Here is a 25,633-nt window from a genome sequence, read left to right as displayed (position 1 = left end):
GCTTCGTCACAATTTTTGCTAAGCACGACCTGCACAACACACTTTGGTTAACATCGTCTTTTTGAATCCAAAATACCTCCAAATAATGGAGGATGATTTATGTTTTGGCACCAAGTCAGATTCTGCACCGCCACCGGCCGCATTATCTTCCGCACTCATTTTCTTTCTTTTTAATTTCCCCGCTGTGTCTGTAGTGTGCGCACGTCAGTCTCCGTCTCCCTCCCTCCCACCCTCATATGTTTATCATTGGTTGGCTTCAGCTGTCGATCCACAGCAAGCATGAAATAAGGGTTGTGGTTGGCTGGCCTTAGCGGTGCATTCAAGGGCAACTGTAAAAATTATGTTTGTTGTGACTGCCAGAGCTGTACATGCAGGGCGAGCGCGGGGAGGGGAAATCTATATCGTCTAGATCGTTGCTTTTTCGATATTAATATCTTGAATGTTCATATCTAGATATAGATACGATAATATATCGTTCAGCCCTAGTATATGATTCACTACATTTCGTGTCAATTTCGTGTCAATTAAATCTTAATAGTAACAGATCTAGATAAATCCAGTGACTATAGACCAAACTTTAACATTGACTTTAGGCATATTAAATGTCAATACTGACTATTATAAATTGCCAATGGTAGACCCTTTGATGATCATGTTCTTCTAATAATATTCTAAGTTAGTAAAAGTCAGACAAGTTTGTTAGAATCTAACATCTGGTCTGGTGATCTAACCTTGTCAGATATAGGGTTGTTTTGCTGCCGTCCAAAATAGTCCGCCATTCGTCCCTGGCCACCATCGCGACGGGCGATCCGAACTTTATCTTGGTGATTTTCTGATATTTTTTCTTCGTAGTTTGGCTTTCGCCATTTCCACCAACGGAACTTCGTTTCATTATCTCATTCAAGAGAACAAAGTTAAGACAAGCAGGCGATAAATGCAGACGCAAAAAAACAACAAAATGGTTGCGTGTCATGGGTTTTCTCATTCTCTCGCGCACATCATTAATAGTGCCATCTGTATGCTTTATCGGTAACTGCTCAGACATTGGGTGGCTCAGTGTGACCCCGTGGCGGACCAAATTCTGCTCGATTCATATGCGTGCTTGATCTGCATATACCGCGGGGTACACACTTGAATCCACCCATACAATGTCAGACACACGAAAAGTGGAAAGTCACCTATTAATTTTTGTCAACATAAAAAAAAAAAAAAAAAAAAACTTGATACGTTTAACTAAATCATGTATAGTAAGGGCGGGTGGGAGATTTTTAATGTTGTTATCAGCGGGAGGATTTTCTACATGTTCCCTAAAGCGGGAGATCTCCCGCCCATGGCGGGAGAGTTGGAGCCTCTAATGTATGCAAATTTGAACTGGATTATATTTACTGGAAGTATATTTAAAAATAAATAAATAAATAGATAAATAAATGTCTGAATAGTTATTTCCCCTCACTGTTTTTAAGGTGTGTGATGCGTACAAATTTATAATGGCTTTTCCAAGCTAACTCTGATGGAACATTGCAGTTACATGATAACTAAAGCTAAAGTTTCTTGTAAGCAACTGATTTGGATGAATACACAGAATAAAGACAAAATTACTCACCCGCAATTTTGGTCGTCGGTTATGGTCCACCATGTCCAGCAGGGGGAAGGATTCTCTTACCATATCAATACTGACCATTTTGGTAAAGCCCAAGCTGAGAGCACAGATTAAATTAAGGAAAATACTGAACTGTGTGAATCTGGTACAAATTATTTCTTACAATGTTTAGGTGGTGTAAAGGTTTGGGGTGCTGGTTTGTAGTACTGTGACAACACAAATAAGGATGCACTTGGCTGTAGCTCAACGCTCAAGTGCCCTCACAACAATACTTTAATACAGCATTATGGAAAGGGGGAAATTTTCAAATGGTAGATGACACCCCAAAACAGACACATGCCAAGACATCACACTACCTTAAAGTAGTATGCATATTTCCCCAGAGTATCTAGTTGCTTTTAAGCTCAGGAGTCCACTACATTTGCTTTCCCACGGTTAATACTTTTCTGAGAATATTATTTTTTTTTTTAGTTTTTAAAGAAAGCCCACACATCTTGGAGTTATTGTCACTTTTCCATATAACACATCACTACAGAGCACGTCATACTGTCAAGTTCAGCTTGACTTCATGGTGCCCATTTTGCTATATTAAATAATTCCACAGCTTTTCTATAGAATTGAGGTCTGGTAAATTTTCAGGTCAAAGTTACACAGTGTTCCATCAGACTTGAACAAGTAACAGAACTGGCCCTGTGCACTGTACAGCTTGTATCCTAGAACATGGGAACGTCAGGATTGTGTTTTGTTTAAGACAACCACCGTTTATGACTAGCAACTATCCAGTTTTGTTGATTTATTATTGAGTGGAACCTACTGACATTGCACAATAAGGCACTGGTCCAGGGAGCTTTATTTATATATAGCAAATGTTTATCCTATCCACCCGAAGTAGGTACTTGTTACGCAAGCAGCTCAATAACACAAAGGTCCTGTGAAGTTTCTTAAGTTACAACCCCGATTCCAAAAAAGTTGGGACAAAGTACAAATTGTACATAAAAACCGAATGCAATAAAATGTGGAAGTTTCAAAATTCCATATTTTATTCAGAATAGAACATAGATGACATATCAAATGTTTAAACTGAGAAAAATGTATCATTTAAAGAGAAAAAATTAGGTGATTTTAAATTTCATGACAACACCACATCTCAAAGTTGGGACAAGGCCATGTTTACCACTGCGAGACATCCCCTTTTCTCTTTACAACAGTCTGTAAACGTCTGGGGACTGAGGAGACAAGTTGCTCAAGTTTAGGGATAGGAATGTTAACCCATTCTTGTCTAATGTAGGATTCTAGTTGCTCAACTGTCTTAGGTCTTTTTTTGTTGTATCTTCCGTTTTACAATGCGCCAAATGTTTTCTATGGGTGAAAGATCTGGACTGCAGGCTGGCCAGTTCAGTACCTGGACCCTCCTTCTACGCAGCCATGATGCTGTAATTGATGCAGTATGTGGTTTGGTATTGTCATGTTGGAAAATGCAAGGTCTTCCCTGAAAGAGACGTCGTCTGGATGGGAGCATATGTTGCTCTAGAACCTGGATATACCTTTCAGCATTGATGGTGTCTTTCCAGATGTGTAAGCTGCCCATGCCACACACACTAATGCAACCCCATACCATCAGAGATGCAGGCTTCTGAACTGAGCGCTGATAACAACTTGGGTCGTCCTTCTCCTCTTTAGTCCGAATGACACGGCGTCCCTGATTTCCATAAAGAACTTCAAATTTTGACTCGTCTGACAACAGAACAGTTTTCCACTTTGCCACAGTCCATTTTAAATGAGCCTTGGCCCAGAGAAGACATCTGTGCTTCTGGATCACGTTTAGATACGGCTTCTTCTTTGAACTATAGAGTTTTAGCTGGCAACGGCGGATGGCACAGTGAATTGTGTTCACAGATAATATTCTCTGGAAATATTCCTGAGCCCATTTTGTGATTTCCAATACAGAAGCATGCCTGTATGTGATGCAGTGCCGTCTAAGGGCCCGAAGATCACGGGCACCCAGTATGGTTTTCCGGCCTTGACCCTTACACACAGAGATTCTTCCAGATTCTCTGAATCTTTTGATGATATTATGCACTGGAGATGATGATATGTTCAAACTCTTTGCAATTTTACACTGTCGAACTCCTTTCTGATATTGCTCCATTATTTGTCAGCGCAGAATTAGGGGGATTGGTGATCCTCTTCCCATCTTTACTTCTGAGAGCTGCTGCCACTCCAAGATGCTCTTTTTATACCCAGTCATGTTAATGATCTATTGCCAGTTGACCTAATGAGTTACAATTTGGTCCTCCAGCTGTTCCTTTTTTGTACCTTTAACTTTTCCAGCCTCTTATTGCCCCTGTCCCAACTTTGAGATGTGTTGCCGTCATGAAATTTCAAATGAGCCAATATTTGGCATGAAATTTCAAAATGTCTCACTTTTGACATTTGATATGTTGTCCATGTTTTATTGTGAATACAATATCAGTTTTTGAGATTTCTAAGTTATTGCATTCCATTTTTATTTACAATTTGTACTTTGTCCCAACTTTTTTGGAATTGGGGTTGTATAATTAGTATCATTATTACTGATAAAATTATGATTCATCAATAGGTAACATCACAAATCCTTCATTATACAAGTCAATTTCTTTTAACCTGTTTTAAAACCGGCACAAAGCAACAGTGAGATTATTACTGTAATTCCATAACAGACTACAGGTCACATCCTCACAAAAAGGTAGAATGGGGCCATAAAAAAGGTCCTAATGCTATGCAAAGTTACACAATTACACAAATCCTAAACCATGCTTAAGAAGGCTTCCAAAGTTTTTTTTTTAAAGGCATAAAAAAAACAAACAAAAAAACCCAGAAATGTCTAACACACTGCCTGCTCTACTGTGGTTAGCCAGTAGTGACACAGGAAAGCGGACTGACAGGGATTCAACTTGCTGCTGTGATGAGAACCAAACTAGCAAACATATTTGAAATTTTAGTTCGATTTTTTTTTTTTTTTTTTTTTTTCGTTTATTCCTAGTTCTTGACTCTCCATGACTGACCCTGTTTTCCATTTATCCCCGATTCTAAGGCCCAATCCCAATTCTAATTTCTACCCCTACCCCTCCGCCTTCCCCTTGGCCCTTCCCCTTGAAACTGAGCTACAAGGGATAGGGCTTGAAATTCAACCCTTACGTATTGGGATAGCCCTTCAACGATCGCATACGTCATCGCGTACCTCCGTCAGCGTTTATGTTAGCAAAACGCGACCAAATGCGTCATTGGCTGCGACCAGCCGCTACAGTCAGAGCCAGAACCAGAAATCTCTGCTGGCAGGGTGTGATTTGTTAACTAACACCACTGAATGGGATATCTTTGGCACTTCGTGCACCACATCCGACAGAATGAGGTGTCAGAACACTCATGTAAACAATAAAAGCGAGAATAACAGAACAAAACGTACGCAGTAAAGCAACCGAAAACAATACTCACTCTCAAAGCTTTTTAGCAGCAGCTTGGATTTCAGAAATCGCTGCTCATTCTCAGCTCGAAAGCAAATCAAGCGGCGTGTTTCCTCTGGATAACAACTTAAAACACGTAAATAATGGAGAAAATACATTTATGACAATCTTTCGCCGCGGGAACCGCCATCTTTATGAAATCCGCATGGCATTGTGGGAAATCACTCAAATCCCTTCGTTCGGCGTCTGCTCCAGGAAAATCTCCGTTTGGAGGGGTACAGAAGCCCTCCCCCTTCCCCTCCGCGTTAACTGGGATTGGGATACCCCTACCCCTTCACGTGAACGCGCAAAATGGAGGGGAAGGGCCAAGGGGTTGGTCCAAGGGGTGAAATGGGATTCGGCCTAAATTTTCACCTGATCTCCAACACAGTTTGTACGTTGACCGATCCCTTGCCCGACACTGACCTTGCTATTAGTCTCACGATTCGGATTTGGTTACCAGTTTGCAACGCACCCGCTCTCCGCTGCGACTGCATCCGTAAGTACCTGTGCATCTGACACTAATTTGTATCCCTAAAATAATACATGTTAAACGGGATGGAAATTATTACAGAAAAAAAAAAAACCCAAAAAACACCTCTCAGGCATTTGACCTTGAACCTGTTGGAACAATTCCAAAATCTAATCAGATCAACTGCGGTTTACACTGATAATTCCATATAAAATCCTAAAGACATTCAGCCACTCATTCTTGCGATATCATGCTAGCAAGACTCTCAGATGGACACACGGACAGACAGTCTGAGGCTACAGCCACACGACAACGAGATTAAAAAAAAAAATATCTATATAGCTCGCGTCCACATGGGCAACGGATCAGTAAAATATCAGGTACATATGGCAACACAACGCTTGCTGAAAACGATGCAATACACATGCCACACCTCTAGGTGCGCTGTAAGACGGTCCCATCGGAGACAACAGAATAATAGAAGTAAGGACGCACGCACAAACTATTATGCGTGAGACTTCATATTAGCCACAGTCAGAAAAATCTGTTCGTAAAGTTACGTTATAATGACCAAATACAATGAAAAGTATTTTCCAGTCTCACCTGTGAAAGGTAATCCCATGTGATCTCGTTTGGATGGCAAACCTGTTGGTACAGTTAAACGCAGCACATGAATGAGGCATCTTTATTCTCCGCTTTGCCCCATCCAATATGTCGGCGAGGATGACGTATGATTCTACGCGGAAGGCGGCGTCTTTAATGGTCCGGAATAAATTGAATGCTACACGTTGATGGATTAATTTGTTCTTCTACGCCCTTTTTGAGGAATGTATTGTAGGACTTAAACCAACATCTGAAGAGGTGAGATCGCTCCTTTTTTTTTTCCCCCCTATTTTTGCTGGCGGGATTGACTCTGCCCTAAGGGCTAGTCTCTCTCTCTCTCTCACTTTGCACCATTACACAATAAATATTCACAGTGAAAATATTTTGTAAGCGCGTTTCAAGTTATAGGATTTGTTGACAACTCGCATCAAGTTCGTTACACTTCTACCCGGCGTGAAGCACGTGTGGTTGTGACATCATCGTAAACAAATCCGTTCTACTCATCCAGACGACTTCGCAACGGTGCCGTTGCCAGATCTTTCCACTCTGGAACCCGTTCTCAAAAGATTTCGTTTTGGGGAACCCAAAACGCCGGTGTCGTGTGGATGCCAGGCCGAAACGATAAACAATTTTATCAGATTCACCTGAATCCGTTGCCATGTGGACAGGGCCTGATTCTGTACTGTCGTTAAAGGATCAGGTGATGCTAAAAAAAAACAACATCCTCTTAACAAGTGATTATTTTCAGCACACAACAAGACATGTGCTTTGTCCTGCAAATTGCTGTGCTCTCATGAATATTCCAAGCTCATTTTGGACCATTTGTGGAAATGCATCAGGAGATTAGAAAGATATTTTAAGGATCATATAAACTGTTGCACACTCATTTAAATAACTTAGGAGTTGACTTGTTAATTTTGGAAAGTGTAGTAACCGCTTTAACAATTATTCCATGAAATCAAGTCATACAGGAGCTGATAGCGGAGTTGGCTATAAGCCACATATGACGATATTGAGTGGAATAATTGTTTTATTCTAGCCACATTCACTGGATTTTGAGAAAAAGAGCATTTTTATTTTTTGCAAATTCGATAAATAAAAACTTTATACAAAACGTCAGACAAAATAATTTCCGCTTAGCAGACAAGTGACAAATTGCATACATGTGTAATTTTAATGCTTAAAAGATGAAGAATGTAAACAAACTGGCGAAATGACAGTAGCAATTATTGAAAAATGCTATAATAATTATTGAAAAATAAAAGATACGTTCTTACCATCTAATACTTTCATTCCTTATTTTGTTGCTTTTTTTTTTGGAGGTTTTGTTTTTGAGTAGAGTTATTTCGTCCTCGACTGGTTCAGCAAAACACTCCGCCATTTGTTTTTCTCTACTTATGGTATATGAGCTGATAGTCTGGTAGTAGAGTAGCCAATCAGAGTGCATGACTGCTCATATCCAGTTAATGTGGATAGAATAATTGTCAATCATGAGAATAATTTCTCCCTGTATGAGAACATCATGGCAGGGGAGCAGCTGGTATTTCTGTTGGCTTCGCCACAAATTCCAAAGTAGTAGACTGGGAAGTGTGTTTCAGTTTCACCATCAACACAGTCAGTCAGTCATTCACTACGTTTACATGCACATAGAGAGAATCGAATTTCTGCCGTTGCTCGACTGAAATCGAAGTTCAAAATGCCATGTATACACCTTAATTCGGCTGAAATTGAACCGAACTTGATTTCTCGGAATCGAGCTACACGACCTAGTTTATGCGATTTCTGCCGAGCTACTTTGTGCATGTAAACCCTATCGAGCTAGTTGTCGAGCTACTTCCGGAAGTGACGAGTGATGAGACCACAAGCGGGAAACACAACAGCCTCGGTCGGCATAACAATAGTAGCGAGCAGCAGAAGAGGTCAGGAGGAACAAACGAAGAAGAGAAAATGGCGATGTACAGCTCTCTGAAGTGTGGGTGGAGCACAGAGGACGGCAGGACAAAGCTTCTGGTACTAATAGGCTTTTTATTGTCAGACTTTTCAGTTTAACAGCCTACTTTTATTCTTGAGAGAAAAACACGCGCACACACACGCGCTGTGTTCTAGTCCCGGGATGAGCTGTCCCCTCTGCTCTCCCTCTGCCTCCTAAATAGCGCGCAGTTACTGGGAAGACACACAAACACAGGTTAATTACCGTCAGGTGTAGTTATTCTGCCACTCACCTTCCCTGGCTCCACCCTCCTGTCACAGACCGGCGCTTGACCACGCCCCCACTGCCACAGGCAAGCAGAAACGTGCACTTCTGGAGCAATGAGGAGACAGAGTTCATGCTCATTCAGCTTAAGGAGTTGAATATATTAAAATTCATGGACGGGAGAAAAACGCGCAATGGAGAAGACGGAACTGATAACTTTGTTTACACTCTTGAATAGCTCTTCTTCATGACGACAACCGGAAGTGTACCAACACGATGGGGCGTGTTGCGCCACCTGTGGCTCGGGTGCACAATGCACCTCACACAATAGCCCGATTTCAGTTGTGTGCATGTAGGATTGGATTTCTCTGGCACCCTGCTGGGACCTTCAGCTCGATTACCGATAGCAGCTCGATTTGGATGTGCATGTAAACGTAGTCACTGTGTGCATGTAGGATTGGATTTCTCTGGCACCCTGCTGGGACCTTCAGCTCGATTACCGACAGCAGCTCGATTTGGATGTGCATGTAAACGTAGTCATTGTCTGCACTAAATCAGAGAGCCATGACAAGATGGATTTACTGCCCATTTTTGATCATGAGGTTGATTTTCACTGAAAATATAAAATATCCAGGTGCACCACGGTGTGATGGTTATAAACAGGGTAATACCTGTGCACAATATACATAGAACAGAATGAAAAGATACTGTTTGGCAATGTCCAGCACTGGGCCTTGGCCTGATACCAGTACACACTTGTCGTGATATTTCCTGAACATTCTCAGAGGACTATGAGACATCATGACTTGATCTTGAGATATCTGTGGGAGCATAATAATGTTTATGACAGCATTAATACATACATGAGTAGTGTTCCAAATATGAAACAAAATCAATCTACCTCAATTTTACAATTTATTTACAAATAAAACCGAAGGCAAAATGAACAGAAATTGTTTTAAAAGAAACAAAAAAGAAGTAAATGATTTCCCATAATTCATTAACCGTGTTCACACATCACATTATCTCTAGCCACTTTATCCTTCTACAGGGTCGCAGGCAAGCTGGAGCCTATCCCAGCTGACTACGGGCGAAAGGCGGGGTACACCCTGGACAAGTCGCCAGGTCATCACAGGGCTGACACATAGACACAGACAACCATTCACACTCACACCTACGGTCAATTTAGAGTCACCAGTTAACCTAACCTGCATGTCTTTGGACTGTGGGGGAAACCGGAGCACCCGGAGGAAACCCACGCGGACACGGGGAGAACATGCAAACTCCGCACAGAAAGGCCCTCGCCGGCCCCGGGGCTCGAACCCAGGACCTTCTTGCTGTGAGGCGACAGCGCTAACCACTACACCACCGTGCCGCCTCATTAACCGTGTTACATGATGCAATTAAGGTAACCTTAAAGAAAAGCATATTCATATTAATCAAATATACTATGCACCAAGAGGCTCTGGTTGAAATTATGCATCTGAGGTTACTGGTATAGTACTATTTTGTGAGGCCCCGAAGAAAATAGTACTATGTCGGTCACCGAAGAAAATCCATAATTCCCGGTGGCTTTCAGTGCATGGTATATTTGATTTATATCCCTCATCAAAAAATTCAAACAAAAAAGCGTTAACTTTTAACTTTCATCTAGGAGATTGAATCTCGGCATAAACTCACTGGAGGCAACCATGTTTATTGTTTGTTGTAGCAACCTTTGAACTGCGCATGTGCAATGCTATCGCTTTTTAAAACTATTTATTTGCCATGCTATCACCTGCCTTGCCAAGTTTGATCATGATCTGTAGATCTACACACAGAAATGCTTGCAGAGCCACAGCTGTGACTCGAATGGGTTACTAAACCGTTATTTTTGGTATTTGAAAAAAAAAAAAAAAAAAGACCAAACAGTACATAAAAACAATTACTGACTCACAAAATCAGAAAACTGTTAAAACTATTGACTTGTGTGGTTATTTTAATGTGCTCAGTTAAGATTCCCCCTGGCTGAAATGTTAATGTTTCAATTGTATTACTGACGTGTAGTGGTTAGCACTGTCGTCTCACAGCAAGAAGGTCCGGGTTCGAGCCCTGTGGCCGGCGAGGGCCTTTCTGTGCGGAGTTTGCATGTTCTCCCTGTGGGTTTCCTCCGGGTGCTCCGGTTTCCCCCACAGTCCAAAGACATGCAGGTTAGGTTAACTGGTGACTCTAAATTGACCGTAGGTGTGAATGTGAGTGTGAATGGTTGTCTGTGTCTATGTGTCAGCCCTGTGATGACCTGGCGACTTGTCCAGGGTGTACCCCGCCTTTCGCCTGTAGTCAGCTGGGATAGGCTCCAGCTTGCCTGCGACCCTGTAGAACAGGATAAAGCGGCTAGAGATAATGAGATGAGACTTGAGTCGGCCATATAGCTTGAAATCATGACGTCAGTTCATGATACTGTATATACGTACCATGCCTGACTCACACCATATCCATTTTTTTTTTTGACATCACAAGATACATTGCTTAAATCAATGGTGGAACTATTTTATGTCACGTACGCCATCCTTGGCCAATCCCTGCATGGGAATTTTTTTGATGAGGGATATAATACATTATATTAAAAAAGGGAAATGAAAAATGTTCACCATTAGTTATTTACATACCATTACTCATGATAATTAAGGAATTTTGCAAACTAATATATTAAAATGTCTTGCTGACACATAATGTAATTCTTTGTCACCTTCATTTTGGATGCAAACTTCTGCATTTGACTGAAGTTAATCTGAACTTTTTACCATGCTAGAAAACCACTGGAACACTGTGCAAGAGTCAATGGTGAGTTCTGTTTCAGTTCTTCTAAACTGGATACAAGTACAGTGAAGGACAGTAAGGCTCTACAATAGAACAGCTTTTGCCCTGTTGTTGGGAGATTGCAAGTTCAAATCCTGATGATACCACACCAAATTGTAGCCAGGAGCCAAGAATGCAAACGGGCTGAGTGGGGAGGGATGGCATTACTCTCACCGGACTGTCAATCACAAACACTAGTCAATCATGGTCATGTGTGTGTAAGGAAGCAGACAGATGGCATTTTCTCCTGGATGTGTCATGTTTCACTTCGCCCTCCCTGGTTGGTAGCTTTCACACGATAAGGGAGAGGTAGCTGATGGGAATTGGCAGGTGACCAAATTGAGATGAAAATGGGTGGGAAATGATCTGGCCAGTATATCAGTGCTAAAATGACATTGTGTTGTCTGTGCTTTGTAGTGTGTTTCAGTGTTTTACTCACAGGAACTCCCAGTACGTGAGACAGCTGATCAGCTTTCGTTTGCCGCAGACAGTTCCCAGCATTTGTGACAAAAACCACAGGAACGATGAACTGACCGTTAGAGTCCACCAGCTTTTGAAAAGCCTTCTTGGCTGCTGGGATGGGCATCTTTCCCCGCACCAAAACCCCATCGATGTCGAACAGCAAACCAAAGCCTGGCTCGGACTGTTTAAACGGATGAAGAATGTTATAAAGAGTGCAGAGTTTCCAACATGGCATATTAAAGCACACTTCTAGCTAGACTCAATTCATGAGATTATACACTTACAAAAGCCCAAAGAAATATTCAAATCCTCAAAATAAAATAATTGCTATAGTTACAACTAAACTTATAATTTATCCCTTTAAAATTCTTCTCATGAATAACAAAATTTAGCCTATTTAAAATACTACTCAGGTTTATTTTCCATGTATTAGTTATCATTAATTACAGTTGCAGCGTCAAAATCAATAAAACTATTTTTAGTTCTAATACTTAATCCTGCTGTTAGACTGACAGTGTAAACCCTTTCCAATAAAATCCTTCGTCTATGCAAAGCTTACATGTTAGATATAACTGGGTATCATTATTTAAGAACTGTGCTGTCCTTTTTAAAATAATTTGTGCGAGCATGGACTTAATTGTTACAGCTTTCCCTACCAATCTGATAGCATATTTAAAAGAGCAGATGTTGATTACTGTAGCATCTGAGCTTTTCCCTAGGGACCAATTTGCTTATTTCCTGGAGAAAAGGGCCAATATGTCAGCGGATGTATCCTGTGTGACACAGCTAGTGTGTGTTGAGTTAACAAATGCATGTGTGTGGGGTACTTCATCGCATGAACTGCCTAATGTTTATGCTTTCAGTGATGATGCATGGAAGGAATGAAAAAGCAAAACACAACAGGACACTAAAGTTTAAAAATACATCCTTAGTACCAGTCTACTTTAGGAGTATGTAATAGATCTGTAGCAGTGTAGGAAGCTTCTTTTTAATTTTGTAGGTAGCGTGTTACAACATTAACTAGTCACCTTGTGTGAATTAGGCATAGCAGTATACAGTATCCTATATTCATGAGCTTATGTCTTGGAAATGGATACTGAAGTTACATAGTTTTATTACATAATTGCAATTATTTGAGCCAATGTGGATTTTTTTAGGTTATCATGATTAGATGATAGATTCTGCATATGTTTCATTATTCATTCACACACTTATGTTGCTTGATCTGATCTTTAAACCACATGTGATTCATATGTTCAGTGTTCTTAAACAGATACAGTATCTGTGCATTACTATTAAGTGTAGCTTACAAGTGGCATAAAGTCAACAGAAAAAAATTAAATCCACAATTGTTATTTGTATGAAAAAACAGCCAAAATTTCATAATTCATAAAATTCACACAGGCCTAAATTTTAGCACCATATCTACTTAAACATAAGACTTATATGAAGGTAAGTCAAAAAGTTCTAAGACAGATGTTTTAATTTCAAAAGGAATACAAAGAAGGAATTCTCCGATGGAAACATCGCTTGTAAAAGTATTTAGACTTAAATGGAGGATATGTAGAGAAATAGCTTTGTTATTTTCATAAATAAAGATTTTTTTTTTTCATTTGTCTTAGAACTTTCCAACTTACTCTCGTACACTATATGGCCACAAGTATATATAAAAATGGGTGGTGGTGGTGGTGGTGGTGGGGGGGGGGGGGGGGTTTACACCTGACTATCACACCCATATGTTCTTGTAGAACATCCCATTCCATGTTTAGTTCCTCTTTGCTGTTATAATAACCTCCACTCTTCTGAGAAGGCATTCCGCTACACTGTGGAGCATGGCTTTGGGGATTTGTGCCCATTCAGCCACAAGAGCATTACATAGGTTAGGTATTGATGTTGGGCGAGAAGGTCTGGGGTGCAGTTGGCATTCCAATTCATCCCACAGATGTTCAGTAGAATTGAGGTCAGGGTTCTGTACAGGCCATTTGAATTCTTCCACACCAACCTTGTCTTCAAAGAGAACACTTTGTGCCCAGGTGCATTGTCATGCTGGAACATGTTTGGGCCTCTTGGTTCCAGTGAAGAGAAAGTGTAAATGTTACAAAATACCAAAAAAAAAAAAAAAAAAAAAATCCTGTACAACTGTGCACTTCCAACTTTGTGGCAACAGTTTGGGGAAGAACCACATACAAGTGTGGTAATCAGGTGTCCATATACTTTTGGCCACATAGTGTAGCTTGTAGGCAGGTTATGACTGAAGGTCAGTTATGCAAAAATTTGAAATATGGTCATTTATAAATTTACATTAAGATTTATTAATTTGTTTCGTACTTTTATTCAAAATGACAGCGTTGAGATGGGATAAAATTGAGTAATGTACAAGTGCGCCCTGTTAGATTGTCTGTTTAAAACAATCAATAGACCCCTTTCACATGACGTCACTGCGCCGCGAGATTTTGTTAGGCGCCATATTGGAAGACCAAGTACATGCACTCACAATATAAAACAAAGTACGAGCGAGAGTAAAGTGACATGATGGATGATAATTCTGGTTATGTGAGTACATTACCAGCTGCAGAAAGGGCACGGTATGTGGAGAAACTGGCTGTGATTGATGGGTTTGACCCATATGATAAGACTCGCGGCAAGGGAGAATGGAAACATAAGGAGGACCGGACACCAATTCTGCCATCTGTTTGCTACCCAGACATTGTAAACTATTTGTTTACACCCAGTGCCTACACGCAGTGTTCGAACTATGCCGATATTTTCGGGGGGGTCCCTTTTTTCCCTTGGGGGGGGGGGGGGGGGGGGGGGGGGCTTGCGCTTGTCTCGGAGCGCGGCTCTCCAAACACACGAGAAGCCTTGCGCTTGTCTCGGAGCGCGGCTCTCCAAACACACGAGAAGCCTTGCGCTTGTCTCGGAGCGCGGCTCTCCAAACACACGAGAAGCCTTGCGCTTGTCTCGGAGCGCGGCTCTCCAAACACACGAGAAGCCTTGCGCTTGTCTCGGAGCGCGGCTCTCCAAACACACGAGAAGCCTTGCGCTTGTCTCGGAGCGCGGCTCTCCAAACACACGAGAAGCCTTGCGCTTGTCTCGGAGCGCGGCTCTCCAAACACACGAGAAGCCTTGCGCTTGTCTCGGAGCGCGGCTCTCCAAACACACGAGAAGCCTTGCGCTTGTCTCGGAGCGCGGCTCTCCAAACACACGAGAAGCCTTGCGCTTGTCTCGGAGCGCGGCTCTCCAAACACACGAGAAGCCTTGCGCTTGTCTCGGAGCGCGGCTCTCCAAACACACGAGAAGCCTTGCGCTTGTCTCGGAGCGCGGCTCTCCAAACACATGAGAAGCCTATCTTACGCACATATCACGTGGACGACACACACGCATCGCGTCTTAAGTCATAACTCATCAGGGGAAATCGTGTCCACATTGGCATGTTCAAAAAACAACCTCACGTCAACAATGATACCACACGCAAGAAAAAAAAAAAAAAAAGTCAGGCTACTCAACAACCAACCTGGCAGCAGCAAGCAAGCCCCAAACCATCCTAAAATCATTATTATTATTAAATTGTAGAAGTCTGGGAGGCTTGCTCCTCATACAGTTATCAACTTGGGGCCAATTTAGCATGTTAGCAAGTCTCACACAGGTTTCTTTCAAGTCTACTGTTGGGACAATAAATCATAAATAAAACAGCTCAGATTTGTTTGTTTAAGTCGTTTGCCACTCCACTTTATTCTCGTGGGTTCACATACCGCTGCCGTTATTTCCCCCTAATCACGAGTTTGTTGGTCTTCCAAAATGGCGCAGGGTCTGTTTACTTCCGGTTTCGGGTGACGTCAATGAAAGGGGTCTATAGCTCTGAATGTCAACTCTTGGTCTGAGCCCTGGGTTTCACCTGTGAAGACTGCATTTGTTGTTAAAAAGGATAAACCAACAGGAAGACCAGAGAGCTATCCATGGGAGAAAAGCAAGCCATTTTGAAACTAAATAAAAGGGGTAAAATCTATCAATCAGAGCCACTGCACAAGCTATGGGCATAGCCAATACAACACTTTGGAATATCCTGAAAAAGAAAGAAAACCACTGGTGTACCAACAACCAGACAGACAGTGAAGAGGTCAGTCAAGGAAAACAGCAATTTATGACAAACACATTGTGAGAACTGTGAAGAAAAACCCAAAACAGTCAGGGGAATCACCAACAACCTCTAAAGGGCAGGGGTGAGGGTGTCACAGTCCATCATTTGAAGAGCAGAAGTATAGAGGCCATACTACAAGATGCAAAACATTTCATCAGCAGTAAAAATCAGAAGGCCAGATTAGAATTCACAAAGAAATAGAGAGATTTGAGAAAGCGCTCAAACCAACAAATAACCTCTACCAAAATGATGGAAAGGCCAAAGTAAGGATCAGCTCATGATCCAAACATACGAGCTCATCAGTCAAGCACAGTGGAGGTAGTGTCATGGCTTGGACTTGCATGACTGCTTCTGGAATGGGCTCACTAATCTTCCCCCCAAGGTTTCTCCCTAGGGGCGGCATAGTGGTGTAGCAGTTAGCACTGTCGCCTCACAGCAAGAAGGTTCTGGGTTTGAGCCCAGCAGCCGATGGGGGCCTTTCTGTGTGGAGTTTGCATGTTCTCCCTGTGGGTTTCCTCCGGGTGCTCCGTTTTCCCCCCCATAGTCCAAAGACATGCAGGTTAGGCTAATTGGTGGCTCTAAATTGACCGTAGGTGTGAATGTGAATGGTTATTTGCATATCTATGTGTCAGCCCTGCGATGACCTGGCGACTTGTCCAGGGTGTACCCCGCCTCTCGCCCATAGTCAGCTGGGATAGGCTCCAGCTTGCCTGCGACCCTGCACAGGATAAGCGGTTACAGATAATGGATGGATTTCTCCCTAATTTAGCGTCACAGACAGCACAGGCCAATTTTGCTTTCTGGGCGTTCAAGTCATAGATGGCTGTGGATCACAGGGATTCAAACTAGAGATCTCCAGATGATAGGGCAAATGCTTTTCTGTTGCACCACTCAGGAGCTGGGCTCGCCAATTTTTATTGATGATGTAACTCATGATGGTAGCAGCAGAATGAATTCACAAGTCTACAGAAATTTTCTACTAATTTAGAGAAATTCATCCAATCACATCACATCCAATCAAATTGGGAAGAACTTCATCATGCAGCAAGACAATGATCTAAAATGCACCAACTACACAAAGGACTTCATCAGGAGAATAAAGGACCTTAAAGCAACTGCACATACATTTCACCTGCTGAAGAGGAGATTGACAAGGGAAATCCCCCCAAACCAACCACAACTGAAAGAAGTTGTGGTACGATCCTGAAAAAGCATTACAAAATAAGAATGAAACAGTTTGGCGGTGTCAGTGGATTGCTGGTTTGATGCAGTTATTGCAAGCAAAGAATGAAAGAGTTTGGTGGCAAATAAGCAACGGATATGCAAATAAACGTTATTTATTTTAAGATTATCTGCTCCTACACTTTTGCTCACTTACAAATTGGGTGGTCTGCCACCAAAGGTGCCATGTTCCAAGTTGTTTAACACACCTATATGTAAACATCAGGAAATGAAAGCTGAAATTCCGATCCATCGTCTCATATTCATCTTTTGATCTGAAACCCAAATATCTTCAGTGTATAGTAAATACAAAATAACTTGCCTTACCATTTCAATACTTTCAGAAGGGACGGTGTATATTTTATGCTGTGCGATTTTGACTACATTACAGGCATTTATCAGACACTAATATCCAGAGCAACATACAACGAGCACACACCCAGCGCCTGGAAAGCAGTTGGGGATTAGGTGCTTTGCTCAAGGGCACTTCAGCCATGGATTTTTCCTGCCAGTCCAGGGAATCAAACCAGCCACCCTTTAGGCCATGGTTGCCCCTAGCATTGTAATGACTAGCATTACACAGCTCATGCATGTGAACATGGGACACAAATTTTCTTAAAGGAAGCCACAACCACGCCTGTGCGGTTTTGCATAACTTGACTGCAGAAGCTTGCAGAAAAAGTCAACTCAGTCATAGTGAGGGCATCAGTATCAAATCAGTTGATACTCAGGGTTATGATTTACTCATCAGCCAAATGAGGAAATGTAATTAATGGAAAAGGGATCAGGACATACACACAAATTTTACACACACAACATTTGAAAATTCCTTAACTATATTTAGATATGACTGGGGCTAGAGTAGGATGACCATACGCCCCGTTTTCCAGGGACAGGCCACCAAAAACGGGGACTGGAGCTGTCCCTGGAAATTTCCCTGTTTTTAACCATGACCAATAGACCCCAAAAAAGACTGGAAAAACAAAAAAAAACCCTAGACTGAAACACCTATCAGATTTCAGCAGACACCTCATGTATTGTTTTGTGGATCACTTTAAGACGGGCTCAGGCTAATAGCAGAGATGTTCTAGAACACTGGCACGGATTTAAGGGGGAGTGGGCGGGCGTGCCCGGCACTGCCCCTCGTGTCTTTTTTTTTTTTTAAGTATTAGTATTGCAGATACAGAGATATGCCTGTTTAAATTTAATTAATAAGGTTTAAAAAATAAATCGTTATGTGGGATTGAGCTGAAGAGTTTATGGTATAAATTCATACCGTATTTAATAGTAGGTCCTAGCTTAGGTTTTTCGCTCATGACCTGAATGCAGTAAAAAGCAAGCTCGACGAATCCTGTTGGATTTTAACAGCACGTAGGAACTTTGTGCAGTGACATAACATACGGTATTCCTGAACTGCACTGTAGAATACATGTCAAGGGTGTGTACCATCCTTATGTTTACCTCTGCCAAGGAGGTTATGTTTCGGTAGTGTTGGTTTGTTTGTTGGTTTGCCTGTTAGCAACATTACGGAAAAAGTAATGAACGGCTTGCTCTGAAATTTTTTCCAGAGGTGTGACTGGGCACAAGTAACAATCCATTAAATTTTAGCGGTGATCCGGATCACCTTCTGGATCCCAGATTTTTTTTTTTAAAAGGATTCTTGGCGGAGGTCTGCGCTCTCCGAGTGCTTTTCTAGTTATGGTATGGTTAACACCAGTGGCGGCTGGTAGTCCTTCAAACAGGGGAGGCTGGTCGGTTACGATATTTCCAGATTTAAAAAGAAAAACACACAAATTTTGCCCATACTCTTGCCTCTGATCTGGCTGATTGTTGGCAGGGTCACAAACTGTGAAATAACAGGTTCTTTTGGCCCATTAGCCTACTGTCCAATATACATGATGGTGGTGTTGGGGGGGGGGGGGGGGGGGTATATTTTAACATTTTATATATTTTAAAATTGTGGCATGTTGTTTAAAAATTGATCATTGAAAGCAGCTCTTTGTCAGGAACCTCAGCAGTAACAGCAGAGTGTTCTGGAATAGGCACAAGCACTGACCTTGGGGAGCCAAACAGAGCTGGGTGCCACACATTTCATTCAATGACACTTTCCCTATATTTTACTTATTTTGACTGAGAAATGTTTTATTGACAATTTTGATAACCCTTCACTTTTAATCCAGGTCTGTAGTGTGAAATGTTCTCAGCAGTGTTTTTGTTTAAAAATGTTTTCCAAATTGTAGCTGTTTAATTCATATCCAGAAAAATATATATTCCAATATAATATACTCAGCATAAACATTTTAAATAGATTCTATATTTTTGGTCCATCCATGACATATTACTAAAGTAGCCTATTTACTGTTGTTGATGTGGGTCACTTGCTGTTAGCCAATTCACTTTCTCATACCAGGAGAGCTGAAAGGAACGAGTATTATCCCCTACCTTTTTCACCAAGTCAATTTGAGGCATTGGTCTACCCTGCTCTTTAATTTTATCCTTGAAAGGAAGACTGGCAAATGGCTTCGCCAAAATTAAATCAGCAATGCTTGGCATCCATGCGCAGCTTTCTTGCTAGCCGACTAGCCCCCTCAAGTTCAAGTCCAGTCACTCAAATAAATGAAATTTCTGGAACTAAGATAGCAAACTTGACAACACTATATTTACACTTTATTTACAATGAAAATATATACAAACTAAAAAAGCTGGTAGAAACCTTATGTAATGAATGAAATCGAAATGTAAGCTGATCTCTTACAATACACCACAGCACTTGCGAATCCGCATGGGACTGAACTGAAATTCACCGCTGCCTGTCTATATTTGAAACGAGCTGTCAATCAAAGAAAATATCCGGCCGCTTTCACCAATCACCAGTCTCCTCGCGGAAAGCTTTGCCATGTCCCTCCCACTGTGAGGCTGGGAGTCCGTGGGGCAGGCGTTTTCGCAGTATTTGTCCAATAATCGTCTTGCATTTTGATATTGAAAAGCGGATAGCTCCCAAATGCCATTGAAGTCCACTGAGGCTGGGCTGCATCGCGCTGTCACGAGGGGGAAAAACTCACGCACACATTAGGCAAACTGGGGAAAGTTATAACGGAATGATTTCGCACTGTAGTTGGGTTGAGCACATATTTCTATGATTCTGGATCTGAAATAGCAATGTTATAAGGTCGGCTATAACATAAGCCTAGCACAATTCATCCTACACGATGTTCGTCATTTTTAGAGGAGGCTGAGCCTCCCTCGTTGTCTTAGAGCAATCGCCCGTGGTTAACACGCATGTTCAGAAGCCAAAATGATAAGATGCTGCAGCAGGCTTACTGCGTACGCACGTCAGCTGTATGGCTACTGCTCGTATTCAGTAATAGTGTATCCTTGTACTTACTATATCCTGTGTGTGTACATGGGACACGTGCTGTTTTGTACCCATCCATCCATCACCTGTATCCTGTTCTACAGGGTCACAGGCAAGTTGGAGCCTATCCCAGGTCATATGGTAGTGTGTCATGTGGTAATGCATTATATGACAATGCAACTTTCATCAATATTACCATAGATCAGTTGTAATTATGTTCTATACATATACCTGCAACTCTGACAATATCATTTTCAGTGGCGAATAAAATGGCTTTGAAAATTCCTACTTTTAAAACATTTTTGATATTGTAATTTTCTTTAAGAGATTTCATTTACAACATGTCTCTGGCAGTTCAAAATGCATCTCTGGGCATTTAAAAAAATAAATAAATAAATAAATAAATAAATGCAGAGCTTCCGGGGGGCCTCTGGATCCACCCCTGGTGATATCCTTTCCAGTATTTTGATTGGTGGAGCTAGGTAACAGCTTTTTTTAGCGGCACACTAGAATTTTTGCCTAAACTAAAAAGTCATTCATTTAGCTTTGGCAGATCGCTTCATCCGCTCCTGGACAGGTGAACCATAGTCTTTTCTTGTAGGCCTAAGTGACATTGTCATCTGCTATTTAGCCTTTAAATGTGTACATCACCACAAAAATGTTGCTTATATGACATAACATTGCTTATCACACTGTATTGAGATGTAGCAGTTGACCTAACAAACCATGGCCAACTGCGGCCAATGCTAACAGGAGAAAGCTCAGTGCAGCGCCAGTCAGTCAGCTGAAGCTGTTACTAGATGTAGCGTTACTGTAACAGAAATCCAGCTGAGGTAAAATTGTAACAGTTCAACAGTATAGGCTAACTTGCACACAAATTGGTGTTATCCCACAGCCTAACTGGCTCTGTAAAGCTGTAGGCTTATGGTAATGTTACCAAAGTGTCAGTAACTTGTATAATTAGTTGTGACTTGTAGCAGACTACACGTTGATCAAGGCTACTCATTTAGGCTGGGTCGTCAATTCAGCTATGGCTACAATTAAGGCTATGGGAGATTGGAAATTATTTGTAGCCTCAATAATAATAATAATAATAATAATAATAATAACCACCATGCCTTGAAATTGCTTGGATTGAAGTAAACTGTTTATTTAAATTGTGTTTTGTATATTTTTTAAACACATTGTCCATTACGGGCGGCACGGTGGTGTAGTGGTTAGCGCTGTCGCCTCACAGCAAGAAGGTCCGGGTTCGAGCCCCATGGCAGACGAGGGCCTTTCTGTGCGGAGTTTGCATGTTCTCCCCGTGTCCGCGTGGGTTTCCTCCGGGTGCTCCAGTTTCCCCCACAGTCCAAAGACATGAAGGTTAGGTTAACTGGTGACTCTAAATTGACCGTAGGTGTGAATGGTGGTCTGTGTCAGCCCTGTGATGACCTGGCGATTTGTCCAGGGTGTACCCCGCCTTTCGCTGGTAGTGGCATATATGGTAATTAATATAATACATTTACTTTCATGGGTCTAAAACATCTATTTCAGCTAGTCTACAATTTAAGAGTCCATTCATCCATTATCTGTAGCCACTTATCCTGTGCAGGGTCACAGGCAAGCTGGAGCCTATCCCAGCTGACTATGGGCAACAGGCAGGGTACACCCTAGACAAGTCACCAGGTCATCGCAGGGCTGACACATAGAAGGCACAAACAATCATTCACACTCACGGTCAATTTAGAGCCACCAATTAGCCTGACCTGCATGTCTTTGGACTGTGAGGGAAACCAGAGCACCTAGAGGAAACCCATACAGACAGGGGACAGAACATGCAAACTCCACACAGAAAGGCCCTTGTCAGCCACTGGGCTCGAACCCAGAACCTTCGTGCTGTGAGGCAACAGCAAGCACAACACCACCGTGCCACCTCAATTTAAGAGTCTATAAATCTAAACTATGTACCCATCCATCCATCACCTGTATCCTGTTCTACAGGGTCACAGGCAAGTTGGAGCCTATCCCAGCTGACTATGGGCAAGAGGCAGGGTACACCCTGGACAAGTCGCCAGGTCATCACAGGGCTGACACACAGAAGACAAATCATTCACACCTATGGTCAATTTAGAGCCACCAATTAACCTAACCTGCATGTCTTTGGAGTGTGGGGGAAATCCACGTAGACATGGAAAAAACATGCAAACTCCACACAGAAAGGCCCTTGTCAGCCACTGGGCTTGAACCCAGAACCTTCTTGCCATGAGGCAACCACTACGCCACCCAATGTACCCATACCAGAGATTTTCACATCGTCTTTAATTAATGTGAACCTAAAGCAGTGCACTCAATGAGGAAAATCCCACTTTTTATACAATACATGATCGGGATACAAGGAAGTCAGAAAAAAAATGTTCCTCTTTTTTTATTACAAAGATGAAAGATATTTTCACCACCGAACTGAAGATGCTCCAGGTTTTCTTCTCAGATATCCGTCACCTTAGGCTAGATTCATTAGAGATGCAAATATTCTGTCACGTGACAAGACAACACTCCTGATTGGTGAAAATTAATTGGACAAGGTTTTTTTTTTTTTTTAGTTTATTCTGGCATAGCCTTACTGCCCCAACCTTCAGAACAAAACAATTAGGAATTATTTATTTAAACAAACACACAAATCTTCACATCTTTCCTATATATGTTTGCCATCATGAAACACCTTTCCCCCCCATCATCATCAGTCCCTGATGAAAGATTTTACCCTAAAGACTATGGAGCACATTGTGATATTAAAACACTTAAGTCCACACACAGCAAAGCAGCTGCGAAAAACATCCCATGGTACCACCACCACCACCATAAGTGCTAATGCTATGTTTAAAGCCTGTAGCATTGCCATGTTAGCCTATAGCACAAACGCGTACAAGAATGTGTTACCTTCCTAGTGGGCGATGCGGAAGCGCACATCGCCCTCCGGAACTGTTGCCGGGCAACCAGGCTGCTCGCGGACCTCAAACCCAACCCGAAAGCCCTCATTTCGCCAACACCCAGGACAACCGCCGCTGTTCGTGCCTGGCTGCTTCACTGTCTCCATGTAGCTTTTGTAGAGGAGTGAACGTGACGCCAGAGGAGGAGGAGGAGATACCCTCAAATTCATTCACTATGCTGTTTTTTTTTTTTTTTTAAACCAACTGTCACCCTTAGAGGCCGCTATGAATGTGTCAGCTTTGAGGAAGGCGCGTGGCGGTTTCAAAAAACGCGCATGCGCACTTCAGTCCCATCTTCCTGGTACAAATGAAGTAAAATAAATGACAGTATAATAAAGGTTATTATATAATACACACACACAGGTGATATGGCTATATATATTAGAATATATATATATATATATATATATATATATATATATACAGTGGGGCAAAAAAGTATTTAGTCAGCCACCAATTGTGCAAGTTCTCCCACTTAAAAAGATGAGAGAGGCCTGTAATTTTCATCATAGGTACACTTCAACTATGAGAGACAGAATGGGGGGGGGGGGGGGGGGGAAGACTCCAGAAAATCACATTGTAGGATTTTTAATGAATTAACTGGTAAATTCCTCGGTAAAATAAGTATTTGGTCACCTACAAACAAGCAAGATTTCTGGCTCTCACAGACCTGTAACTTCTTCTTTAAGAGGCTCCTCTGTCCTCCACTCATTACCTGTATTAATGGCACCTGTTTGAACTCGTTATCAGTATAAAAGACACCTGTCCACAACCTCAAAGAGTCACACTCCAAACTCCATTATGGCCAAGACCAAAGAGCTGTCAAAGGACACCAGAAACAAAACTGTAGACCTGCACCAGGCTGGGAAGACTGAATCTGCAATAGGTAAGCAGCTTGGTGTGAAGAAATCAACTGTGGGAGCAATTGTTAGAAAATGGAAGACATACAAGACCACTGATAATCTCCCTCGATCTGGGGCTCCACGAAAGATCTCACCCTGTGGGGTCAAAATGATCACAAGAACGGTGAGCAAAAATCCCAGAACCACACGGGGGGACCTAGTGAATGACCTGCAGAGAGCTGGGACACACTATGCCGCCAGGGACTCAAATCCTGCAGTGCCAGATGTGTCCCCCTGCTTAAGCCAGTACATGTCCAGGCCCATCTGAAGTTTGCTAGAGAGCATTTGGATGATCCAGAAGAGGATTGGGAGAATGTCATATGGTCAGATGAAACCAAAATAGAACTTTTTGGTAAAAACTCAACTTGTGGTGTTTGGAGGAGAAAGAATGCTGAGTTGCATCCAAAGAACACCATACCTACTGTGAAGCATGGGGGTGGAAACATCATGCTTTGGGGCTGTTTTTCTGCAAAGGGACCAGGACAACTGATCCGTGTAAAGGAAAGAATGAATGGGGCCATGTATCGTGAGATTTTGAGTGAAAACCTTCCATCAGCAAGGGCATTGAAGATGAAACGTGGCTGGGTCTTTTAGCATGATAATGATCCCAAACACACCGCCCGGGAAATGAAGGAGTGGCTTTGTAAGAAGCATTTCAAGGTCCTGGAGTGGCCTACCCAGTCTCCAGATCTCAACCCCATAGAAAATCTTTGGAGGGAGTTGAAAGTCCGTGTTGCCCAGCGACAACCCCAAAACATCACTGCTCTAGAGGAGATCTGCATGGAGGAATGGGCCAAAATACCAGCAACAGTGTGTGAAAACCTTGTGAAGACTTACAGAAAATGTTTGACCTCTGTCATTGCCAACAAAGGGTATATAACAAAGTATTGAGATGAACTTTTGTTATTGACCAAATACTTATTTTCCACCATAATTTGCAAATAAATTCTTTAAAAATCAGACAATGTGATTTTCTGGATTTTTTTTTTCTCATTTTGTCTCTCATAGTTGAAGTGTACCTATGATGAAAATTACAGGCCTCTCTCATCTTTTTAAGTGGGAGAACTTGCACAATTGGTGACTGACTAAATACTTTTTTGCCCCACTGTGTGTGTGTGTGTGTGTGTGTGTGTGTGTGTGTGTGATATATATATATATATATATATATATATATATATATATATATATATCCATCCTAAAATACCGTATAAATATAATTATTTAGGCAGCAGGTCAAAAAAAAAAATCCACAAACCTTATTAGAGGCAAAAATCTACTTCAGGTTTTTGTCATTTGTTTTATATACCCACACAAACAACCAATCAATAAATAGTGCTACATTTGATGACTTGGTTAGTTCTTTTCCTAAATAGTTTTTCTTCTTGGCAGCACAGTGG

At 41.9% G+C, this 25,633-nt stretch overlaps 1 protein-coding gene across 2 annotated transcripts in view; it reads right to left on the bottom strand.

Annotated features, from left to right (window-relative positions):
• The window catches only part of zgc:77375 (uncharacterized protein LOC402927 homolog), a 59,987-nt gene extending 36,427 nt beyond the window's left edge, over positions 1-23,560 (bottom strand). Inside the window, exons 1-5 of one of the 2 annotated variants that reach the window (XM_060910359.1) lie at positions 23,285-23,560; positions 11,629-11,832; positions 9,060-9,172; positions 1,604-1,697; positions 732-881 (exon numbers count right to left, since the gene is read on the bottom strand). In XM_060910359.1, the coding sequence (XP_060766342.1) occupies positions 732-881; positions 1,604-1,697; positions 9,060-9,172; positions 11,629-11,832; positions 23,285-23,383 (660 nt within the window). In that variant the 5' untranslated portion in view covers positions 23,384-23,560. The remainder of the gene's footprint in view (positions 1-731; positions 882-1,603; positions 1,698-9,059; positions 9,173-11,628; positions 11,833-23,284) is intronic. The other variant, XM_060910360.1, reaches the window with a different exon arrangement.
• Between the last annotated feature and the right edge of the window lie 2,073 nt (positions 23,561-25,633).

This window comes from Neoarius graeffei, chromosome 26 (genome assembly GCF_027579695.1).
Source record: "Neoarius graeffei isolate fNeoGra1 chromosome 26, fNeoGra1.pri, whole genome shotgun sequence".
NCBI lineage: Eukaryota > Metazoa > Chordata > Actinopteri > Siluriformes > Ariidae > Neoarius > Neoarius graeffei.
The sequence above is the reverse complement of the archived record's forward strand: the minus strand, read 5'-3'. Positions and strand labels throughout refer to the sequence as shown.